The 23,623-nt window shown below is 50.7% G+C and overlaps 1 protein-coding gene across 3 annotated transcripts in view; it reads right to left on the bottom strand.

The window, feature by feature from the left end:
• Positions 1 to 16,864, bottom strand: part of GALNT14 (polypeptide N-acetylgalactosaminyltransferase 14) — a 91,431-nt gene extending 74,567 nt beyond the window's left edge. For 2 of the 3 annotated variants that reach the window (XM_054060884.1, XM_054060882.1), the window contains exon 1: positions 16,687 to 16,864. In XM_054060884.1, the coding sequence (XP_053916859.1) occupies positions 16,687 to 16,815 (129 nt within the window). In that variant the 5' untranslated portion in view covers positions 16,816 to 16,864. The remainder of the gene's footprint in view (positions 1 to 16,686) is intronic. The other variant, XM_054060885.1, reaches the window with a different exon arrangement.
• Positions 16,865 to 23,623: the final 6,759 nt, after the last annotated feature.

Raw genomic sequence — 23,623 nt, forward strand, 5'->3', positions numbered from 1 at the left:
GTCATTCCCAAACTGTCTCACCAGACTTTGCCTCTGACACCAGCCAGGAAAATGCAAACCTCCTCATAGTTCCATGACAAGTGACGCTTTTCCCATTTTCTGCCAGCAACAGATCATCCCAAGCCACAAGACTTCTTTTTGCCGTCTTTTTTCTCCCCTTACAAAAGCTGTGGCTGAGGATGGTCACACAGGCATCGAATCCTCCTACTGCCAGCCACCAAGTGCTCAACCCCATGGGAGCCTAGCACCAGCGAGGCTCAATGGTTAAATCCCTCTCTCTCGTGCAATCCAGGATGCATCCCAGTAAGATGTCCAAGGCTTAGCAGCACCCTCGAGGCAGGGACAGGCTCCTGAACCACCACCCAGTGCTACACAGAACCACAGAATGGTTTGGATTGGAAGAGACCACAAAGCCCACCCAGTTCCAAACCCACACCTCTCAGTGGATCAGTGGGCTCAAAGCCACCACTTCTCTGGGCAACCTGGGCCAGGGCCTCCCCACCTCCATCGTAAAGAATTTCTTCCTAATCTAAACCTTCCCCCTTCCAATTTAAAGCCATTCCCCCTCGTCCCGTCACTCCAGGCCCTTGTAAAAAGCCCCTCCCCAGCTTTCCTGGAGCCCCTTTCCATACTGGAAGCTGCTCTAAGGTCTCCCCAGAGTCTTCTCTTCTCCAGGCTGAACAACCCACCTCTCCCTGCCTGTCCTCAGAGCAGAGGAGCTCCTCTGGACCCGCTCCGACAGACCCATGTCCTTATGTTGGGGATTCCAGACACGGGGCTCCCCGTGGGAGAGCGGAGCAGAGGGGCAGGATTCCCTCCCTCGCCCCCTGGTCCCGCCGCTCGGGTGCAGCCCAGGACACGGGTGGTTTCTGGGCTGCGAGCGCTCGCTGCCAGCTGCTGCCGAGCTCCTCGTTCCCAGCACCCCAAGTCCTTCCTCAGGGCTGATCCCAGTCACGCCGCCCCCCAGCCTGTAGCGAAACTGCAGTTTCTCATTCCCAGGAGGTTTGGGAGGGAGATCTTTTCCACACTTGCAGGAGCGCGAGGACACCCCCTCCCATGCTCACCCGGAGTCGCAGCCCCCCCCGGGGCTCCCGGCACGGTCCCGGCACGCGGCCGGCGGGTGCGGGGCCAACCCGCTCTGGCGGCGGCGCGTGCGCAGTGACGCCCGCTGGGAGGGTCCGCGGCGGCGCCCCCGCCCCCTCGAGCACGTGGTGTGCGCCTCGTGGGTTCCGTGAGGGCCGCGTGAGCCCCGCGACAAACACCCCGACAGCTGCTCGGAGATGCGCTGGGTATCTCCTATAAACACCCTCAGTGCCGCCTACAAACACCACAGCTTCTGCTCGAGGATGTAAGAAAATGATGAAGGTGTGATGGAACAAGGAAAAGGCAGATAGGGAGTATTCATGATTGTTTAAGGATTGCCTGCAGGACATCCTTATCCTAACTAAGGATGTGGAAAGGAAATAAATTGCTCCTGGGGAAAGTCCAGTTAGATTCCATAAGATGCTTCACTGTGAGAACAGTTAAACCTTGGATTCATCTCCCCAGGGAGGTGGTGGACTCCTCTACACAAGATTCTTTTAAGGCTGAGCTTGACAGGGTGCTGGGCCATCTCATTTATGCAATAGATCACCTAAAAGGTTGGACCAGATGATCCTTGAGGTCCCTTCCAACCTGGCATTCTATGATTCTATGGTTCTTCGAATTTTGTGTTAGTAGAATTGTGTAACCTAATGCATATCCGCATTAGCTAGGTGTAATAATTGTATTAGCTAGGTGGGATTCAGAGCATCAGGTTTGTCTCAGTAGGCCTTTGGGGTCTTCAGTAGCTGTGCTAATTTCGTGGAAGATATTCCATCTAGCACCCTGTGCAGAATAAAAGTGGTATCTCCTCTCTAAACAAAATACTTTCTTTGGGGAGTTTCTTGCTTCTGTTATTTCAGGTAACGCTGCTCCCACTCCCAAGGGAAGAAGGCACAAACAAATCAATGTTCACACAACTTCACCACCACTAGCTTTTCACTTTTCTCTCTGATTTCTTTTTCCCCATCAGAATGACAATTCCTCTCATCATTGTAGCTGAATTTAGCTCATTTTTAGTTAATTTGGCTAAGATTTTGCTAAACTTAGCTAAGCAGTTGATTGTACGGAGCATCCCCTACTGAATCTTCCCATGCCTCGAAGTCCTGTCTATTGGAATGGAACCATTATCACTGGTTTGTCTCGGGATGACAAGCACTAAATCATTGTCACCCAGCATCTGGTTTGCATCCCACAGGGAGCCGCCAGGCTCCATGCAGCTCCAGTGGATAATTACCCACCAACAACTGCACTCCAAACACCCTTCCCATCCCCAAAGCACGGTCCAGGGATGAGGGACATGGTCCAGGCAGCCCAGTGACCCAGACACTGCCACTGCCTACTTCTGCTGAAACCAGTAGAAGACTGAAGCCCTGGGGGCCATCAGCCTTTCACCAGCGAGGAAAGCGCGTGAAAATTGAAAAAGAAAGAACACAGCTAAGACAGCAGCAAACGGAGAGGTTGTAACCTTAAGAGCTGCAGAAACACTCAAACAACAGGATGTTGGCTCAAGCCTTCCCTCAGCTGCAGACAGCGAGACTATAAATTGGCCTATGATTTAGCTCCATTTGGTGCCCTCTACTCAGCCTCTTGCCACAGCACACGCCATGGATACCGGCTTTCATCCTTATCTGCCATCCATTAGCTACTGTCAGCAAGTGAGGGGGCGGCGGGTGCCAGCGTGGCCCTGCTGTCCCATCAGGCTGCCTGCCAGGTGGACAGCATGCACGCATGGGAACCCCCTCTTCCTTCCCCAGCAATTTGCATCTTAGCTCCTCAAGTCATCACTGGGACCACGCTGTTGTGCAGAGGGGCTTTGATCGAGGCAGAGATTTCATTTCATAGCTCATCTATTGTTGCGCACACTATTATTTTTCCATTTTTTCCTCTTTTTCTGATTTTTTCCTTTTTTTTCCATTTTTCCTTTTTTTCCCCCTTTTTCTTTTTGTCTGCTCCTCCTCAGTTCACATTACAGCCATCGTTTATCTCCACAGCACCAGCAAGCTGATTTACTGCCTCCATCAGAGTGGCTCCAGCATGAGCTGCGTGACAAAAGGAGACATCAAACCCAACACACAAAACAGGGACCCAGCTAACAGGAGCCTGGCAGGACAAGAGGGAGGGACAGGGCGGAAAACCATCCCACGAACCAACAGCACCAATGGTGCAATTTTCTTCACTCTCCCTCATCGAGGCAAATCTGCAAGGATGCGGCAACGCCAGGACAGACAGACTGATGTCCTGCCAAGCATTCCTGAAAGACCAGAGGTTTGAGGCTGAGCACTCTACAAGAAGAGATTTGGGCAAGACAAATCCCTCCTGCCCCCCAACCAGGCAGCAGAGAAACCTGCTCCATCAGGATCGACTTGGAGCATTCCTGCTAAGCACCTAATTTGCTCTCCCTCTCCTAATGAACAGTGTGACAAGCTCAGAAATCAATGGAGGCTCAGCGAACCCCGAGTAAAGACTCCTGCCGGCGCCCAGCCAGGCATCCCCGCCGCGCTGCTCTCTCTAACTGAAACCGACTGGGGAGTGATTAACCAACAGGTTTGTTAACAGCCATCTCATCAGGACTCTCCTCTCCAAGATTCTGCGAAAGCAAGCCATGGAAAGGAGTCATTTGTGGAGATGCCAGGCTCTCCCTAGCAGTACCAGCACAGAAAAGAGGGGCTGCCGAGGCCACTCCGGGAACTGGCCTTGAAAAAGCACCCAGCGCTTCCCCACAGACAAGGATGCTCAACTCAGCACTCCTCTCCCAAACACCCATGGGCCTTTCAAAGCCCTCATCCCTACAGCTCAATCTGAATCTTTATGGCCAGATGGATGCAGCACATCTTGGGGCCGAATGGGAAGCCAGGACACCTCTAAGACAAGCCACCCACTTGCAATACCAGCAGCTGGGCGGGGAGGGAGGCAGGCAGGGGAGAGAGAACAGGGCTTCAAGGGGACCAGGAGGGATGGGGAGCAGCCCAACAAGAGAAGCAGGGTACCAAGAAAGTGCTTTTTGGCTCTTTTTTCTGGCAGGCTGAAATCCCCCCCTGTGGTGGTTGAGGCTGTGTGCAAGGGATGAGGCTTCGAAGAGAGGGAGCCAAGAGAACCCGGGAACCGGGACAACGGCGGGCATGGCAGGGAATGAACACTCCCCAAACCAACTGATCCATAGAGAAAAACCAATGGGGAACATCTTCCGCCCAGCACCCAGAAGAGATTAAGGTGGATTGGGTCCTTTTCAGCTGCTGGCTTCAGCTCAAAAAGCCTCCCCGTGCCACTGCCCCATTTGCTGCACTATCAAGTATATGTCGGTATATATATGCATAAACGTATCTCTCTCTCTCTCATTCAGCACACTGCTTTTCCCATCCACACTTGAAAGAGGTACGAGGAGAAGCAGTGTGAACGGCAGCGCTGCATCCTGCACATGTGCTCCTGACCCCCCAGCTCCTCTGCCTCACAGCATCCATGCACTCTTCTCTTAACCTCTCCACAAGGGGCTCATTTCCCACCTCATTTCATGGCTCTGGACCTGAACCGTTCCCTCTATGTTTTGCTTGCTTAAAAAACGCACTCACTTAAGAGAGAGGGAAAAAAAAAAAAAAAAGGAGGTAGGAAAATGGGAGAGATTTAACTCTGCCTTTGAATCTCCTGCCTGGAGGGGCTTCACACGCTGCTCAATGCAGCACCGGTGATTTAATCATCGGTGTGAAGCTACTGCAAACAGCATCAGACAGCAGAGCCTGCAGGAGTAACGCTAGCTCTAACAGCAGGAATATTAAGGGCATTTAACAGCCCTTGTAATCACACTGTGGCTCTGTGCAAGAGCACAGCCAGGCAGCATGAGGAAAGGCACTAAACCACGCTGCTGAGTTATCAAACTTCACTGTACTCCTTATGGCACGCAAAGTCAGCCCCACTTACAATAAACCCAGCGCTGGCTCCCAATGCTTTCTCTCAAAACCTAATCCCACGCAGCAAAAGCCCTTAAGCACATGCTGGGATGAACTGAGCAGCTTTAAAGCCTCCTCCAGTCAAAGCTGGCCCCATGTGGAATTTGGGTCCCTGTAACACGGAGCCAATGTTAAGACCTTCAGCAAAGTAATCTGTACCTGTGTTTGATGCCCTGGGAAAGGATTACTGGGGGAGGAAAAGAACTCCTGAGCAAGGCGTGAGTTTAGCTACACCTTGGAAACAGATGTGTAACGCTTTTCAGGTCAAGCGTTAGTCCAGTCTCAAAGGAAAAAGTTTCCCAGCTTTTACACTCTAAAAACCTTTACTTTTTTAATTTGGATTAATAAAATTCTGAAAAAAATTCCTGTGATTTTGATGCAGAAATGGCAGGTCCTCTGTTGTAACTTACTGTAAAGAAATGCCTGTAAAACACAGAAACTCCTGGCCTGCAGACTTGAAACACAGCTTCTGGAAATAAAGAAAAAAGGGAGAATTCATCTGCTTTATCTTTCAGATACAGTAATAGCTGCTAGTTCTGTCTGAAGACAGGGAGAACATCTTAAGCCCCAAGCTTGCATTCAGACAGACACTGGCTGCCCAGGGCCGTGCACGCAGTTGGTGCTAATGTCCAAACCAGTGTTAATACCAGAAGATTTTCACCAAAAATTAGTTGATTCCAGCAGATATTTACCTCTAGAGACTCAGAATTATTTCAGCTGTGAGACAGTGCAGGCATGTTTCAGCTGGACTGAACACTTGCATTGCCGGGTGCTCCCACCCCCATGCTTATATCAGCACAGCCTGTGCACCAGTGGGCATGGAAATAACTACCTGGCCTTTTACTCACACCTTTAATTATTCAGCTTATATTGACATATAATTAATTGAAGCAGTATAAGCTTCTATTCCAAATACAGGTGCCGCATACAGGCATCACTGAGACTAAAAGGTGCAAATGACACTTTACTTAATGAGATCGTTTCCAGTTATCGCACAAGCAAACCCCTGCCCTGAACCTGCACGTGCTGCTCCACCTGCAGCAAATGCCTTCACACCTGCTTCTGCCCCAGTTCAACAACTGCGGTCTGAGTACAATGCTCTGGTTAAACAGCAGACGTACCAGGGCCCAGTTAAACAGTAGAGATCCTCTTCACTTCTGGGGCACATCCAGTGTCAGGATTTAGTCATGATGCCAGCAGCGGGATCAGAGCTCCAAAGGACGCAAGAAAGCACCAAGTGTGAAGAAATTCAGTTTTGCAGAACACCACTCGTGTTTGTTGGAGAAGGTCGACCGCACTTCACCTCCCAACAGCCAGTGCCCTTGGGTGCCGACACATTTTCCTGCTGCCTCATACACCCTAGTGGAGCTTCTGCTTGCAAAGGCCAAATTGGAGCTGACTTTCCTTCACTGATATTGCCTCCAGAAGGGAAGGTCCCCTCTCACCTCTCCAAGCCCTGTGGTGCCTCAGGTAAAGAACAACATCTGAATGACCTTTCTCAGCATTCGGGTGCCTGCCAGAGCTCCCTCTCACACTTTAAGTTAGGTTGTGTTTGTATTCTCGTTTGGTTTTGGAAATATTGTGTTTCTTGAGTGCACAGTGCATCCAGGCAGCCTTTGTCGAGGAGACACATCCATATCTGTGCACAGTAACACAGGTCGTGTCACCAGCAGCAGCAGGAGGGACCACCAGTGTACCGCTCTGATCACCCAATTTTTTTCTTTTGTCACTTGCAAATCTCTTTTCAAATTTCAGCTATTTCACCTGCAAACATCCTGGCTGGTTTTCTGTTGCTGGAGGGTTGAGGGCTGGGTAGGGAGAACCAGACTCTCTTTCAAATAACAAAAGCAGGGAAGAAAAAAAAGTTGGTTTGGTCCCATTACAATACCCTAGTGATCTCTGTTTTGAGCCATTCTTCCTTCTTCAAGCTCTGGGCTGGGACTTCAACCAAGCAACTGACAGCCTCTCTGTGGGCTCAGATATTCCACTGTTCCCCTGAGAACGCCACCAAAGGAGGCAAAGCGAGAAGCCTTTGCATAGCCCAACTGTGCACAAATTTATGATGCTTCCTAAGACCACAGAAGCTGAAGTCTCAGCAGATTCCAGGCTGTTTGTAGGCTTGATCTTCTCACCGTTTCTAGCAATGACCAAATCCTTCACATGTCACCTCTGCCAGGGGGGCGTACATCCTTATTTATCCAGGAGCTGTGCAAATACAACTGTTACTGCTTGTGAAGCCCTTGGCTGCACAAGCATTGAGCATGACAGAAAAGTCTGCGTGGAATTGCATAACATTGTCCCATATCTTTGGGCTCCAGGCTCAGCAGGGAGCAGCAGGGAATAAAACAGAAAAGCTGCTTGAAAAGGCAGCAGAGGCCATGCAGCTGCATGGGTGCTCTTGTGCATCATCACAGTGGGGAGGATTCAAACTACACCGGGTTCAGGGAATTGAATTAAAGCAGTGATGTGTACAGCAGCACGCTCTGCTTTGAAACCTCTGTCCCACTCTTTGAACTCACAGTAGAGTGTCTCTGTAGGTACTTAAATATATGGAAAAAATGTCAAAACTTCAGAAAAAGAAGGGAAATTGATTTTCCTTCTTGCTTCATGGGAATTTCAGCCCCACAGCAGCATTGCTGCTAATGGTTTCCCAAGATGTGTGCCAGTCCTCCGCCACCGCACGCTGTTCGCCTGCCCCTCTCTTGCTCCATGGCAGCTGGTGCTGGCTGGCCCCAGGCAACACTTGTCATCTCCCTCACCCCAAAATCAGCTCCTGCCACACCACGGCCAGCAGGCAGAACTGCCAGGGTGTGGCTGGGCTAAGCACCCATTCCCAAGGGCTGCATGGTGTGGGGGTTCTTCTTTTAAGAGACCTAAACCAGAGATCTTCCTGCAGGATGGGAAAGCGGGAAGGGAGGGTGCTTCACCAAGTACTTTGCAACACCACAAGGAGCATGCCATGTGCAGCCTACATGCCATACATGGACAGTTTAACTCTGACTGTTATAGGGATATTCAACTGTTTTGATCCCAGTCACAGGAGCAGATGGCTGGTTAATGCATGTTTGAGTCTCTCCGTCCCCAAATTACACCGTATTAGTGCACCGGGAACACAACGGGTATTATAAACACCAGAGCTCTTCTCCACTCCCTCTCCATCCAGCTCTGCACTTGCTGAAAGGCAGGACTGAGTGACACAACTGCTTCCCTCCCCATTTGGCTCCCAAACACCAGCTCCAGCAGCCCCTCTGCATCTTCCTGCTGCCCACCTCACTGGAAAAAAACACTTGTCTTCCCCAGCCAGATCCCGAGTTTTGCATTTCAGCTGGGCAAGGTCAAAGTGCAAAGGGGGTATATCCCAAACATCCCCCAAGACAGATTTCAAAGGGTATTGGAGAACATCGCTTCATCCTGAAGGACCTCAAATCAGCCCATCGGGTAGAACAGACTACACTGGCTCAGAGGAAAAAAAAAAGTCTTCTCTGAAAACAAAAATTAAAAAAAAAATCAATGTTTAATAAAAAGAACTGACCTGAGCCTTTGAAAAGGCACCTGCTGTCACCTGTATCTCTTCCATCCCACCTTTTCTCCATCTCACCTAATGACAAGCAACTAAAAATGCAATGCACAAAAAAAAAAAAAAAAAGATGCGCACAAACTCCCCCTGTCCTGGCAGGGGCTGCAACTGAGGCCCGCGCCGCTCAACATACTCGTGTCTTATTTGCGAGCCATAATGTGTTATGAGGTGTGTTTGTAACTGGCAGATGCCGACAGTGGTCCTTGAGGAGGCAATGGTGTGTGTCTAAATGCAGGCAAAGCTATTTAGAAAGCTGGGACAAAGCAGCCTTGCTCTCTTTGCTTTGGCCAAATTACATCCTTTGGACTTATGCCTTCAGTGGCTTAACAAAAAAAAAGAGAAAATAATTTGTCTCAATTTCTTTGGCTCTGTGAAAAATATTTAGAGAATAGAAAGTGATTTCAGAGCTCGTTTGGTTTTGCACTACACAAGCCCTGTTCTCCTCGTATCACTTTCCAGTCAGGTTTATTGTTGGCGTTTCCACTAGAAAACCAAGGAGGGGAAGGCTAAAAGCTTCTCTCTTTCCCTCGTCTTTCAGCCTGATCTGAAAATGAACCTGGTTTGCTTCTGAATCAATTCTCTTCTGGCACCACACTTCCTCTCGTCCTTTCCAAGACAAGATGCTCACTTGGCTCCTCCAAATAATATCCCAAAGCCAGAGCTTGGGCTGCTTTGTGGTGAATCATCTCCAATCTCTGCCCAGGTGCAGCAAGGCAGAGTTTGGGGTGACACACACATGCTCCCCCCTCCCCCCCAGGAGTGCCATCACCAACGTCTCCGTGTCCCATCCAGATGGGGACAGTCCCCAATCCAGCACATCACCCTATGCAGAAATGAAACTGGCATACTGTCCCTTCCCAAAACACTTCTCCATGACACACGAGGGACTGTCACACCTCTCCCATTCCCTCTGGGCTGCAGTAGGTGTTAATTAAGGCTCATAAGAAGTTCCAAACAGCAGCATTAAAGGCAAACCCTCCGTAAACAAAGCAGTGAACTCCTGCTGAACCTGTCACAGCACTGCTAATGATGAGAAACCATCCTCCTCCCAGCACCTCATGTCACGGCCCCCCAGGACAGCCAGTGCCCACCTGGCAGTGGCAGCTTCCCCGGCTCTGATGGGAGGGAATACATAGCAAGAGTGAAGCAATACTGATTCAGAAGAGCAGAAAATGGGGCGCAAGATCTCCTCTTTGGCTCACTCTTCCTCTAACGCTGACTCCTGCTGAGACTTTGGAAGCAAAAAGGGAAAAGAGGGTGGGAAATCAATTTAACTGCAGCTTAGTAAGCAACTGTGCTAAGTGGCGCTGGCAAAATCTGAACATTTCACTGTGAGAGAAAAAGGGGGGAAATAGCTTTTTCATTGCATGGGAAAGTGGATTGAGAGCAAACACCCCTCCGCCCCCGATCATCTGCTCCTCCTCAACCCTTCCTTCTTTAAACAGGAGGAATCCAGCAAGAAACACACAGCTAACACCAGCAATTTCCTACTCCAATTAATAGTCAATCCTCTGCACCCTTTGTCATTAGGTTACACATAATTACCCCTTCACGCAAATGTCTTTCTTAAACAGATTCTACTTTTGCTTCCTCTGCAGATACATTCCCTGTAATTGGTTTTATTGCACAAAAGCTGGGCTGCCCTGGCAGAAGAGAACGGTTATAACCGTCTCTCTCTCCCAAATGCAGTAGGTTGAATTCCACAGCTTCTCCCGAGCTTACTTTTCCCACCAGCAGAGAGACCAGAGCACAGGCAAACACGCCCAGAACCAAAGTGGCATCCCATGGGCTATGCACAACGGACACATACCTTCACGGACCCAAGAAAAGCACGTGGCTCACGACACCTCTGCTCAAATCCTCTGTTCAGCTACCAGTGATTTGCCAGCCTGGGACAGTGACGCTGCACCCGCACGGATATGGGCTGCAAGATGCTGTGATTTGCACGGCTGCCTCTCCCAGCAGTGCCCGGCTCACGCCTGCTGCACCGCAGCTGCTCTGCTGAGCGTGCCCTCCCTGTGTGCTCTGCCCTCATCTCTACGCCTACAACCAACCTCTCTGCTTCAGCAGGGACAGAAAAACTCTGGCCCTGCTACCATAAAACCTTTGACAGACCTGTTTTCCTCAGGCACAGGGTTGCTGTTTACAGTCCTTACCCGGCACGCTTAGGCTTACACTGCGCAGCCAGGGTCAGGAGACCTCTCGGCAGAGCAAGAGGAAGCAGAGCCAGCCGAGACTGGGCCATGAGCACATAAAGATAAATCAGGATGATATTCTCTTATCATGGAAAGGAAGAGCCAGGAGGAGAAAACAGCCTCGTATTTTTGGGAAAATAATCCACCTCTGTATGCATCTGAGGTGGTGAGAGGATAAATAGGAACAAACACCTTCCCTGATAGTTAAAGTCTTTCTCAAGCGTCGAGACACTTCACAAAATACATGCGGTGCCTGCAATGCCTCAGCATTCAGAGGCAGAGCCGGTTTCCCTGCCCAGAAGCAGGACTTTATTTTGTCAGGCCCTCCCCTAAGGGTCACCAAAGGCTCAGGGCCACGAGCCAGCGCTGAGCCCTCATAAAAACCCATCTGCAGGGCCGGGGGCTCAGGCCCTTCCCCATCACTTGGGGAGGCGATGTCAGCCCAGAGCCACCCCACTGGCAGCACGCAGGACGCTCTGAAAGGACCTGGCCAGAAGTAGATTACGAGAGGCCGTGACACCCTGAGCCCAGAGCATCACAGTCCACCCCAGGAACATCACCACCATCACCAAAACACCTCCTCAGCGCGCCACAGCAGGAATTTCCAGTTCTGTCTACCCTTCCAGAACAGAATAAAAAGTATTTTTCTTCATCTGGTGCTGAACACCTCTTGTCAGCAAGACATATGTCAGCAGCATAGACATTTATTTAGCATCTTATCGGCAAAGCAGCATAATCCTTGCATTCTCTCCCTCCTTCTCAGATATTTTTTTAAAAGCACTGAGCCAGGAAAGGCAGCTGGATGTCCCGATGCTCACCCTTTTGCAAAGCAAACAGGTCTTGTTCAATCAATATTTATGTCCCTATCAGTCACAGTTGCAACACGGAGCTCTACCAGAATGTAATGGGGTAAAATTCATTCATCGCAATTACCAGTGAAAAATTAACAGGGTTTTCATTGACTGCTTATTGTTTTGCAGGTATCTCGGAGAGTGCCTTGATGTGCAGTCAGTAGATTAATTCAACGAGACATGCCAGACAGGCTGCTCACCATTCGTCCACGGCTGGTTTAGTACCTGAGGTGACTGGGTGCTGACTTTGGCAGGACTTCCCGCCTTGCTCCTCCTTCACGAGGACACAGACTTTTGTACAAAGAGGCAGCCGTCCTGAGCAAACCCTTTTCCCAGGCCTTCCGGAAGGAAGGCGATCACCTGAGAAACAGCACCCACTCATGCACCAGACCTGTCCTGCCCAGTCCCACAGATGAGGACAGCTGGGGCACAGTACTGTGGGTTTTGTTTCCACATCAATTACCAGCAGGAGAGCGCAACTGGATTTCACCCTACCTCCTGCACCAGCAAAGCTCTGGACATACTATAAAGCTTGGCTTTGCTCCTAGAGATTTCAGGGTGGGATTTAACCAACAAAGCACGACAGAAGTTTCCTCTTCTTTCCCATCCTGGACCTACCCATGCCCTCAGCTGAGCCCCCAGCCAGCACGACCGTCCCTGCCTTTTTGTTCCCAACAGCTTTGCCACTTCAATCCCTTAATTGTAAGATCTGAATTTTTGCAGGGTACGCAGATATTTTAATCTGTTAAGTGGCTCTGCTGCTATAAAACTGACAGGAACTTAATATCTGCAAACTGTGAACTGAGCTGCAGGTGCTGAGGCTTTCTGGGCGGCAACAATGCAGAAGGGAGCAGAGGCCGGTGAGGCACACAGGCGCAAAGCTGGCAAGCATCCCTTTGCATTGAGGTCCAATCCTGCAGGGTGCCAAGCACCATAGAGCACTTCAAGCAGGCAGCAAGGGTGCTGAGCACCGCTGTGGCTGCCGCACATCTCCTCACCCCCCTCAGACTGCATTTGAACACACTTAAAAAGGAGTCGTTGAATCGTGAACACTAGTACAAGTACATCAGATCACTTATTTTGGTAAGAGGAACTTTTCCTCTACAGATCTTCTCCTGCAATCCAGCCCTCAACCGAGCCGCTTTCCCTCTGGAGGCTGCCGGCTGTGCTTCAGAAGGAGTAAGCAGGCACAAAGGAGAGAATAAAAAGAAATAAAGCCCTCAAATCCAACAACAAAGTCTTCCTGCCCCTCCTGCAGGCACTGCTGGCCCCAAGCACAGGAGCCCAGACCCACTGCAAGCCCCTCACTGCAGCAGGGCTCTGCCGTACTGCCACCTCCCCACTCCGCTCCACTATGGATTCACCAGGTGGAGGAGATGAGAGGACCAAGGGGGTTCCCTCTGCACCCCCCCAGGACTACACCACTGCAGCCTCACACAGGGCACAGGCACCAGCGGAGCTACAGAGCCAGCAAGCTACAAAACATCCCTGCACAGCCAGCTACACGTACTCCTCACAAATCAGTTTGGGAATTTGTTGTAATTAATCCCACGTATCAGTTCCTCTAATTATTTCTTAATGTAATTAAGTTATTAATTCATATGTTCCCCCCTCACCGCTTTCCAAAGCCAAGCAAAGGGCCAGATCAGAGGGAGGTGGGGGAGATGCTGCGCAGTAGCGCAGGGATGTGACCCTGGATTACCAGGACATGTGCCGAGCCCCAACAATGCCTCCCTCTGCAACTTCAGTTGCATCACGGGCAGCCTGATTTTCCAAGAAGGCTGAATTACTCCAATTCCTCCAGAGTCAACTAGAGCCAGAAAGATACAAAGTTCAATTAACCTGTCGGGTTTCCAGTTGATCCATCTGGAAAACTGCTGGGGCAGGGAGACAGGCTGGAACTAATTAATGCACCGAGAGCAGGAGGCATCCACAAGTCTCAGCTGATCTGTAACCCCCAGCAGCCCCATCTCCTTACATTGTCATCCACCAGACTCGGCTTTCCTGAGGACTGAGCCCCGGCTGCTACCAGGCTCCCAGCGAAGGCTTGCAGGCAGCGCAGCCAGGCAGAGGCAGGTGTGCCACTGTGACTCCCCTTCTCAGCCGATTTATAGGACCTTATAAATAATGTGCAAAGAGCAAGGGTGGGTTTCATTCACTGCACCAATAGGGCTTGATCTGCCCTTTGGAGAACGAAAAAAAAAAACACAAATGCCAAATGACAGCAGTAGGAACAGCACTGGAAGGACTCAGGAGCTTGTCCCGGGAACAACTTCATGGTCCTAACCAGAGCAGGTTATGTTCTACGCGCTACCAGCACTGCACGGTTACTACACCCCAAAGCCAGGAGGGAGTCTCACACCCTAAAATCCAGCCTCAGCCTGCTCTGGATGCTCCACGTACTGCCAGTGGCTGCACGCAGCAGGGAGGAGGAGGGAAAGGAGGCAACAGGGGTCGAGGGGAGCAAGGGCTGGCAAGAAGGGAAGCCCTCTGAGCCTGCCTGCCACCGGGCAGCACTGAGACCCACAGAGATGGGATTAGAGGGAAAATCAGATAAAAGAAAAGAGGAAGTGAAGGCAGATTAATTAGCAGATGTCTGCACCTACCTCTTCCAGGCACAAGCAGCTCGGGAAAGCTCAGCTATCACTGTCAGACCTGCCTGTGCCGGGCCTGCAAGAGGCAGAGCCAGCAGCACGTTTTGGGGTAGGCAGGATGGGAGGACCGCAGCAGAACGCTCACACTGAGGACCTACCCCTCTGAGACCTTGCCGACCCCAACGCAGCTGGAGGAAAAACCTCACACGCTTTCCTTTGGGTAGCTCAGTGCTGATTTGGCACAGGGTTTGGCGTAAAAGGGGGAGAAGGACCAAACACTTAAGTAACAGTGGTGGAGGGGCAAGCCGTCCACACAGCCGAGGGCAGCAGCTCCACAACAGCAGCTTATGTCCCTTGGCAAGCCACCCACATGCCACAGCTGAGCAGTGAGCTTGGGCACCGTGGCCTTCCAATGTTGGACACGTGCTGCAAGCCCTGCTAGAAGACAGGCACCGGTAGGAGGAGGCATTACCAGCTGGAGCCTAACTAGAAGAGTCTAAAGGTTAAATCCACATAAGGCATAATATATGGTGTGCATATGGCTGCAGAAATGAAGCAGAGACAGAAAGGAGGCAGAAAGCCAGGGGGGTAGGGGGGCATAAAACACCAACACATCAGAAAACACTACCAGGAAACTTGATGTGGATTTGTATGGATTTGCTCCATTTCTGCATCATAGCTCTGTTACCAAGTTTGCGCTGCCATTAGCAAGCAACCTAGTACCTCCAGTTTCTCAAGGAATTTGGGAAGACAACACTAGCTGCTCAAGTTGTTGTCATCTCGCCAGTGCTGCCAGGCTCCTCTCCAGACCACAGCACCCCTGCTTCTGGTACCCAGGTCAGCTCTGTAGCCGTTCAGAGGGGTTCACTGAAGTCACACCACATCCCCATGCTCACGACCAGCTTATAATTTATCCTCCTCAAAAGCAGCTTCCAAAGGCAAAAAAGTGTAATTAATTGAAGGAAAAAAAAAAAAAAAAAGAATCTGCACTCTATGGATCTCAAGGGGATACAACTGTTTTGATGGAAAAATCATAGGAAATGAAGGAGAGGCAATTTTAGCAGTAAAATTGCTGGAGTTATGACAACTTGGCAGTTGCAGCTTTAGAACTCAGGGCCTGATCCTGTGACAGCAGAAGTTTGCTTTGCCAGCTGCAGGAGCCCAGTGCAGCCCCTGCAGCATCAGGAACCCACACCTCTGGAGAAAGAGAGCATGGAGTGGGAGCGGAGAGTCCAGATCGTCTGCAAAGCGAAGCAGCAACGCTGCTGCCGCTGGAGCTATGCAAGAGGCAAGGTTCATTTCAAGGAGAGTACAGGAGCCCAGACAAACAGTGGAGGTCTCATTTTACTTTTTTTTAGGAAGGCAGTCCTGATAGAAACCTATCAACACCAAAGCACAGCTACAGTTAAGAAAGTGCTTGCCTTCTAGCTGTGTTTGCAGTGACTTACTGCCTTCTCCTGCTTAAATAAATAAATATATGTCTATATCATTATTTATTTTGAGGCCCGAAATTGCATAAATTCATTCCCCTTTGCCAGGATTGAAAGATTTCTGAAAGCCTGAAAAACCCTCCTCAATCATTTTTATTTAAAAAACATGGAAAACCAATAATTCCTCAGGATGAAAAAATCAAAGTAAGCTTTACGAGTTCTGACGTTTTTTTTCCCCAGCCAGGCTGTTAATTCAGTTGCAGAGGTGACACATCCAAGCCTGTCCAAAGACCCAGGCAACGCATGTAAGTGCCCCAAGTCAGGGGCCAAACCCTTGGTCGGGTGTCAGCGCTGTGAAGGCAGTGCTGAGGGCTTGCGCCCTTCCTCTGCTGCAACACTCTTAATCCCAGCAGATTCTCAGTTCCCGGCCTCTAATCCCGACTACTTTATTCAAGATTTACAGCAATAAAACTAAGACCAACATCTCACCCTTTGGAGAGTTATCCCTCGGGTGAGCTCCGGCTGCTCTCGGCCACCGGAGAGAACGCGGGTCCTTGTTCAAACACCACTGCTCGCAGCTCCCGGGCTTCGGGCAGTGGAACTCTGGCTTCACTCCCGGCGCGGAGCGGGGTAACGCCGGTGTCACTCCCTGCGTGGAACGGGATGCTCTCGGGTCTCCCACGCGGTCGCTCCCGCCGCTCGGGGGCTCAGACGCTCCACCGCACCCTGCTCCGTGCGGGCTGACACGGCCGCGCGGTGCCTCCCGACACAAGCGGCGCGCAGGGCCCCGGCGGGTTCTCTGGCCCCGGGCCGGCATCCCGTCCCTCCCGGTGAGGAGGGGGCTCAGGAGCGCTGCCGGCCGCGGGGAGACCGACCAGGCACCCCACGAGGGGCACGGAACGCGCGATTCCCTCCGCGCTCGGGGCGGGACGGAGCGGCCGGCAGCAGGAGGCGCTCCGGGCGGGTCGCAGGCGCGGGGTCCCGAGCGGCGCCGGCACTCGCGGCACGTACTTACCTCGGGCGTGCGCCCCGCGGCACCCGCCGCCGCTCGCCGCCGTCTGGCCCCGAGGAAGAGGAGGAGGAGGGCGGCGAGGCAGAGCACCCCCAGCACCGACAGCGCCAGGCGCCGCGGCGGCCGCCGCATCCTCGGGCGAGCGGAGCCGGGCGGCAGCGGCGGCTCCCGCCGCCCCGGAGCCGGCGGGGAGGAGGGGGAGGTGCCGGGCGGAGGGGGCTGAGCCGGGGACGGGACTGGGCGGCACCCGGGATGCCCTGCCCGCCCCGCCGGGACCGGCCGGGAGGGGGAGCGGGATCCGCGGCGGGGATGCGGGCAAGCGGGGACGGGAGCGGGTAACCGGGCAGCGGGGTGGCTGTAACGGGACGAGGAGCAGGCACGCCGTGAGGGATGCGGGCAACCGGGGTGTACCCGGGACCTCCCGTTTCTCTCACCTTCCCCCCCTCCGTGCGTGGCTCCGGGACGCCTCCCGGCGACCCCGAGCGGCATCTCCGCTGGGAAGCTGGGCCGACCCGGTCCCGGTCCGGGGAGGGGCGGCCAGCACTCAACAACGCACAGAGGAGGCTCAGACATAACGGGAAGATTAATTTATCCAATTGAAACAGCAGGGGGAATTCAGGTAGGTGGAATTTAATTACTGGGTTTGGAAGAGAAGATGCGAGTGTTCGGAGCTGTCAAGAGCAGTTAAAAAATAAAATCATAATCATCGCGGCGGCGCAGGGCGGCTGCGGGGATGCCCTCGGCTCACCCTGTCCCGTGGGGGCTCCGCACCGCCTCCCCGCACAGCCCTGGCACGGGCAGTGCCCCCCAGGCCGCCCACGCCGGGAACTGCAGACATTGCTGAGGGGGAAAGAAACCCCAGAGAGAGATGGAACAGAGCCGCCCCTGCTCACCTGCCCCACGTACTGCGCCGCGGTCCCGCCACTGACACGTACGGCGTGAGCGGAGCAACCCCTTGCAGAAGCATTAGGGAATAAATTAGCTGTTGGAGCAGATGGGAATCGTTCGTGTTAGAACAAAAGCTATAGAACAAGCCCCATAAAAACAGGAATCCGTGCACAAAGTAACATATGGAATGAATCGAAGATAAGATGTCAAACACTGGAAAGTCCAATGCACACGTTGTAAACAACCTCTCCTATGTGTTTCCCACACACTCCTCCTCCATTCATTATTTCCTGCAGTTGTTTTCTGTCACTTGCTAATTTATCATTTGTGATCTTCATTCTCTGTCCTCCTCTGATTTATTTCCAGGGCTCAGTAAGCCCTTCTCTCCTAACATAATCCGTGCCTCTCAGGCCCAGCATTCACAGAAAGATGCCCAGATAAAAATTTCATTAGCATCCACAAAAAGGGACATTTTTCTTTGTTTTAAGGCCATCTGACTTTGAAATGCCTTTACCAGAAGAACAAAATTCAGGTCCAGCAGGCAGGCGTGGGCTGAACTTTGTTTCACAGCAGCTGCAGTGGCACAGCCAAGCAAGAGCAGAGCTGACCAGGTGGGAGGGGAGCAGAAAGCCCTCATGCTATGGTGAGCCACCAACCTGACACTGTATGGGAGGCCTGTGCCATGAACTTACTGCCTCTTCCCATGGGGTGCAGCCCTTGTCACGCCAATTCACCATCCCCAGACCCACACTCTGGGTAGCTCGACCCCTGCGCTCCAGCTCTGCCACCAGGAGACATCTGCACAGCCTAGAAGAGAGCTGCAACTTGTTGCAGGAGGCAGTGCCCTCCCCCAAACTGTGGCTTTATGCTTTCTCCTGAAAGCTAAGGTGAAGCACCTGAGTAATTTTTAGCAGCTGAGGCGCATCAGTTGCGACTTCTCACATGGCTTATAGTTGTGTACTTACCTCGAGCCTGCCCCAGCTATTGGTACGGGCTGGTCATTGCCTCTTACCTGCCTCCCTCTAACCCTTTCGGGACAGGAACAGCTTTCTGACCAAGAAGATGGTCTTGCCACAAGTAGAAAGTAGTCGCTGGTGCTTTCCTGGCTGAGATGAAGTGACCTTGCCTGCTGTAACGCAACATTCCCTCAGCGTGTTTTCAGAGGGTGCCGAGGATTTTCCTGTCAGACCTTACTCCGTGCCAAGAGAGCTTTTGCAGATAGGGGCACCTGGGTGTTATCGTTCAAAGCTGGATTAAAAACCTTGTCTTTTTTTGTAGGTCAGACTTTCAGCAGAAGTTATTACAAAACATTGGGGGGAATATGGGAAATAGGGAAATACATTAAAATTAGATTACAGGTAAGGTAATAAATAGGACAGACTTGACAAATACGTAATCAGATAGTGCTATCTTATTACCTTGAGAAACAACTCCCTCTGCCGAGGGAAAGCTTTATTGGCAGGGCTCGGGGCTGTGAGGAACAACCTGCTGTGCCTGGCAGAGAGAACAAGCAAAGGCCGGACTCTTCCCCATGGACACAGCCACTGTGCCAGCAAGGAGGCAACACCGTACAAACCCCTGCCTGCTGGAGCACTGTAGCTGCTCCCTGCAGGGCTCCCGTGATGAGATGGGAGATCGAGGAGCTCCAGTGATGTATGCAGTCTCCAAGGAATTATGTTCCTCCTGGCGTGTGTGTGCTGGGACACACCATTTATTGAGCAGATGATGGCAGCAACTATTTAAACAAGAACAAGGCAAGGGTACAAATATGTAGGTTCAGAGTTAGCTGAAGTCATACTTACATAAAAATCCTTCCACAATACCATTAAAAACATGGCAATAAAAGAAAAAAAAAAATCTTCAGTTGCAGTAGCGATACCTTTATCTTCCCATTTTTTCTGGATTTTCATCGGCCAGTCTCTGCTGCTTCACCAGCAAGGTCCATACCATACTACCTGTTTCAAAGAGAGCAAAATCCAAGGCCAGCGGTGCATCCAGAGACAGAAGAAAGTCTGGAAAATGGGTATTTTATCATTTGTTGGTATTGGCACTGCAAACCTGATGAAAGTGATTGTTTTGTGAGAGAAAAATAAAAAGAACATAACTTCTGAGGGGAAAGGGGACTTCACAACCACAGCCTCAGGAGATGGCCCTTCAGGATCCTGCCTTTAAGGAAAAGGTGGTAGGAGAAAGTAGCTCTCCTTGCTATTTCTGTAAAGCGCATTTCAAAGGGATTTCATCTCACCAGGTCTACAAACCAGCTGGGCACTGCTTCAGTGCAGTTTGTACTAGGAATATTCCTGAGCTGGAGTTCGGTTCACATCTGAGATCCCAAAGCTAACACAAGTTTCCCTCCCTGCCCCTGGAAAAGGGTGTGCTGCACCTGCTGACTTTAACCACACTGAGGACTGGGTCAGGGAGGGAAGGAAAGCACATCCAGCTGCTCCAAACCGCTGTTTGGCAAGTGCTGAGCAGTGGCACATTTCACAAGAAACCTGGCTGTCCCATGTCACTCAGCAGCTGAGGCACCAGCCTGGGTGTAGGATCTCCAAGAAAGCGAGCCCACACACGCCAGGCACAGCCAACAGCCCTGACCTGTACCCAGGGGATGCATCAGAATCCACTCACTGCTTGTCTAGGTTTGGAGCTGCATTTGGACTGTGAAGTCATGTCAGTGACTCCTTGAGGTTTATATTTAATACAGGAATAAAAATCTATTTTTGGATCTGCAGCTGTTCAAAAAGCCTCCAAGCTACTTGGTCTGTTCCTAATCCTGTCAGTGTGGGCAGAAGAAGAGGAGAAGCCAGCAAGTCCATTGCACAAGAGCAAGAAGAAAGTATTGCTTTGCCGTGGGGATTTGCCAGCTCTACAGCACTTGTCACCATGACACCTCAGCCCGGTGCTTGTTGCTGGTGGTTCCTGGCCACAGCCACCACCACACATGGCCCTCAGGGCTAGGAACAGTGGCAAGGGCTCTCTGCCACCTCAGACAGTGCTCTGCTATCTCAAAAAGCAGCTTCCATGAAAGCTGTTGAAGCTACTGTGAAGATTATCCTACAGTTTTGTGGCAGGTGAGCTCTGCCTTTGCTTTTATGTGTAATGGGAGCCCCAAAAAACAGACCTTTGCTTGTGCTGAACAATGTTCTCCCTGCATGCCCTCAGAAAATACCACACATTAGAGACAGCTCTGGCCTAATACCAGGAGAACTGTAAGTTAAAGCTCTTCTGAAAAAGATGTAAAAATATTATAGTTTGTTGTCTCCTTTCCCTCACTGCAGTAACAGAGCAATAGCGTGTCCTACTGAAGCTGAAAGCACTCACTTTCTCCCCTAGGGCGATATCCGTCTGCATCTCTGCACCCACTGCTGCAGCCAAGAAGGGAAATTCCTGCAGGCTTTTTGCAAGCGGAGTTGCAAGCACTTCTTTTTCAGTAACTAAAGGATTTTTTCCTTTGTAATCAAACCACAAATGTTCTTCTCTAGCAAACTTTCCACAATGTCATCTCCAGTTAATTAAAGGTTTAAGCTGTTTTATGCAATGTTATGCATAAAACAAAAAAAATAAAGGAGAGCTACTATAAAAGCATTTGTTAATTGAAGTTCTCCGGTCAGCTGCAGGAGCACAAGCTGTTCCTCGAATAGATTGCAACCAGCACACATCTAGACATTCAACTGCAGTTCCTACAAATCAAGCTCCCACCTTCAGCCTAGCTTGTGTGGCACCTACAGATGAGGCAGTGCTGAGCTCCCTCACCATCGGGACAAATGCGAAGACTTCGCTGTAGCTGGACTGGAGGAGATTGGGGAGAATTCTTGCCTACCACGAGGTATTGCATCTTGCACCTTTAGCAACTGCAATCAAACAAGCGCCCACTTGCACTGTGTTTAATTCACATACTTCCCAGTCTTTGCCTCTATTTGCCAGAGCATAGAGTTTTCCATATTAGATGCAGCCTTTTTACACATACCCAGTGGTGCCAGTACAAGGAAATGTGGGAAAGAGAGCCAGAGCAAAGGGACATTTGAAGGGAGACACTGACTTCAGCATGCGGCTGAGGGACATATTAGAAAGCACAAGAATAGATCCCTTGGACAGTGCTTTTCCACTGTGAACACATTCAGTAGTGTTCACTGGTTGATTTTGACTGGCCCTGCTTTTGTGTAGCTCATTGCCATAATAGAGTTGTCTTTTGGGTCCTGTCTCTCTACAAATGTCTCTGGTGGTTGATAGTCACTCCTGATGATCCCCAATCCAGGCATTCCGTGGGAAAAGCCTATGGATAAGCAATAGCTGCCAACCCCACAGCCTGTTTTTCCAGTGTTGTGGCTGGAAAAAGCTGTCCAGCTCCAGGTCACTGCATCAGCAGTCGGTGGCAGCCAGGGCAAACGGCCACAAAAGAGCATTTGAGACAAAAGGCAGCGGGCAGCTTCTTGGGCCAGGTTGCAGCAAACAATCGATAAGCAAAGGTAGCACAGGGCAGGTTAATCTTTACCTGCAGCACCCGAGCCTGTAAGGTGCTGGGCACCCCACAGCGCTCTGCGCAGCTCTGGCAGGTGCCGCACCCCCAGGGCTCCTCAGCCGCCTCCCCAAGAGATGTGCTCCTGTGTGCATGGGGTGTGCACAATGCCCCCCATCCCTCCAAAGAAAGCAGAGAGCACTAAGCCTTTTGTTCCTTTGCATATGCTAAATCAGTCTTTTAGCCAGCTGAGGGACAACCACGTCCCTGAGACACATTTAAGCCCATAACTGCAGTTTGGATAGGTGACACCCAACAGCATAAAGAAGTGTCAGGTGATGGGTGAGAGAACACAGTAGCCAAAAGAAAGCTTTGTCCTTAAAGCACCTTTCATGCCTCTGTTCTTTTGCAGGCAGGTGTTAAGCAGAGCCAAATCTCTGCTTCTGTGATGTGTAAGTGTGGCCCAACACCAGCTGGGATTTAGGCATCTATTAACACAGCTGGCAATATGTAATATTACACCAGACATTTTGTGGAAAGGAGCATTTTCACAGCTGGATGAAAAGTTTTACACTCTTTTTTTCTCCTAGAAAATTTTTGTAGAAAAATTCTTGACTATTCATCCCTCCTCCCTCCTGAGGGATCAAAAAACTGAGGAGAGCAAGCCGCGCAGCAGCTAGCTTCTTAAGATTTCAATAGCATTATTTAGGAGAAGCACCTCAAAATAGACGTTTCTTCCATATACTATAAAATGCTTTAAGTATAAAGACTGGGTGATTTATATGCGATCAGGTAATCCCCTGCTCTCACCACAGAAGTTCCAAGCTGCATCTCCTGGAAAAATACTTCAGGGCAAACAGTTGCTCTGCGCAAAAACAGTGCATAACCTCAAGGTCTATGCTTTCTCAACATCAACCTTCTCATGGGATCCACTGTGTTCTCCTACAGGAGCACACACAGAGCACTATAAATCCTGCCTACAAGAGACAAATATTCTACCCCAATCATCCTCAGGTGGATTAACATCTCATTTCCCATCAACAAATCATTGTTGTTTGTAGGAAAGCAAAGCAGCAGCTTAATTTCCCCACTAGCAGGACAAAAATTTCCAAGGCTGCTGTTTAGAAAACAAAACTAATGCTTAATTGCACACATTTGTTTCGCTGTTACTGAGAAAGAACAAGTTAGAAGCCCAACAGCATTATTTTTCCTTCCCTGTGTAACACCTCATTAATGCATTCAAACCTGTTAGAATTTGTGAGCCCCAGAGGCTCTTGTTGAACCACCATGAGATCAATAAATGCAAACAGAGCAAGTGGAGAGGAAGTCAGGGTCCTAGAAAGTTGAAATATCTCCCATTAGGGCACCAGAATAACTTTCTTTGAACAAGCATTCCAACAGCGGATGAGATGAGATGAGCAAGGGAACGTCCCTGGTAGAGGCTACCCAGACAAACCACATGAAGGAAGAGCCACATCTCAGCTTAAGCACACGGAACAGAATGGGCTCCGAACAGCAATATGTGCTCCAGACAGCTTGGTCTGTCCTGCACAGGAGAGGTATTTCACAGGAAATTCTGTGTATGGGAGATAATTG

The sequence above is a fragment of the Cuculus canorus genome, chromosome 3, assembly GCF_017976375.1.
Source record: "Cuculus canorus isolate bCucCan1 chromosome 3, bCucCan1.pri, whole genome shotgun sequence".
Lineage (NCBI taxonomy): Eukaryota > Metazoa > Chordata > Aves > Cuculiformes > Cuculidae > Cuculus > Cuculus canorus.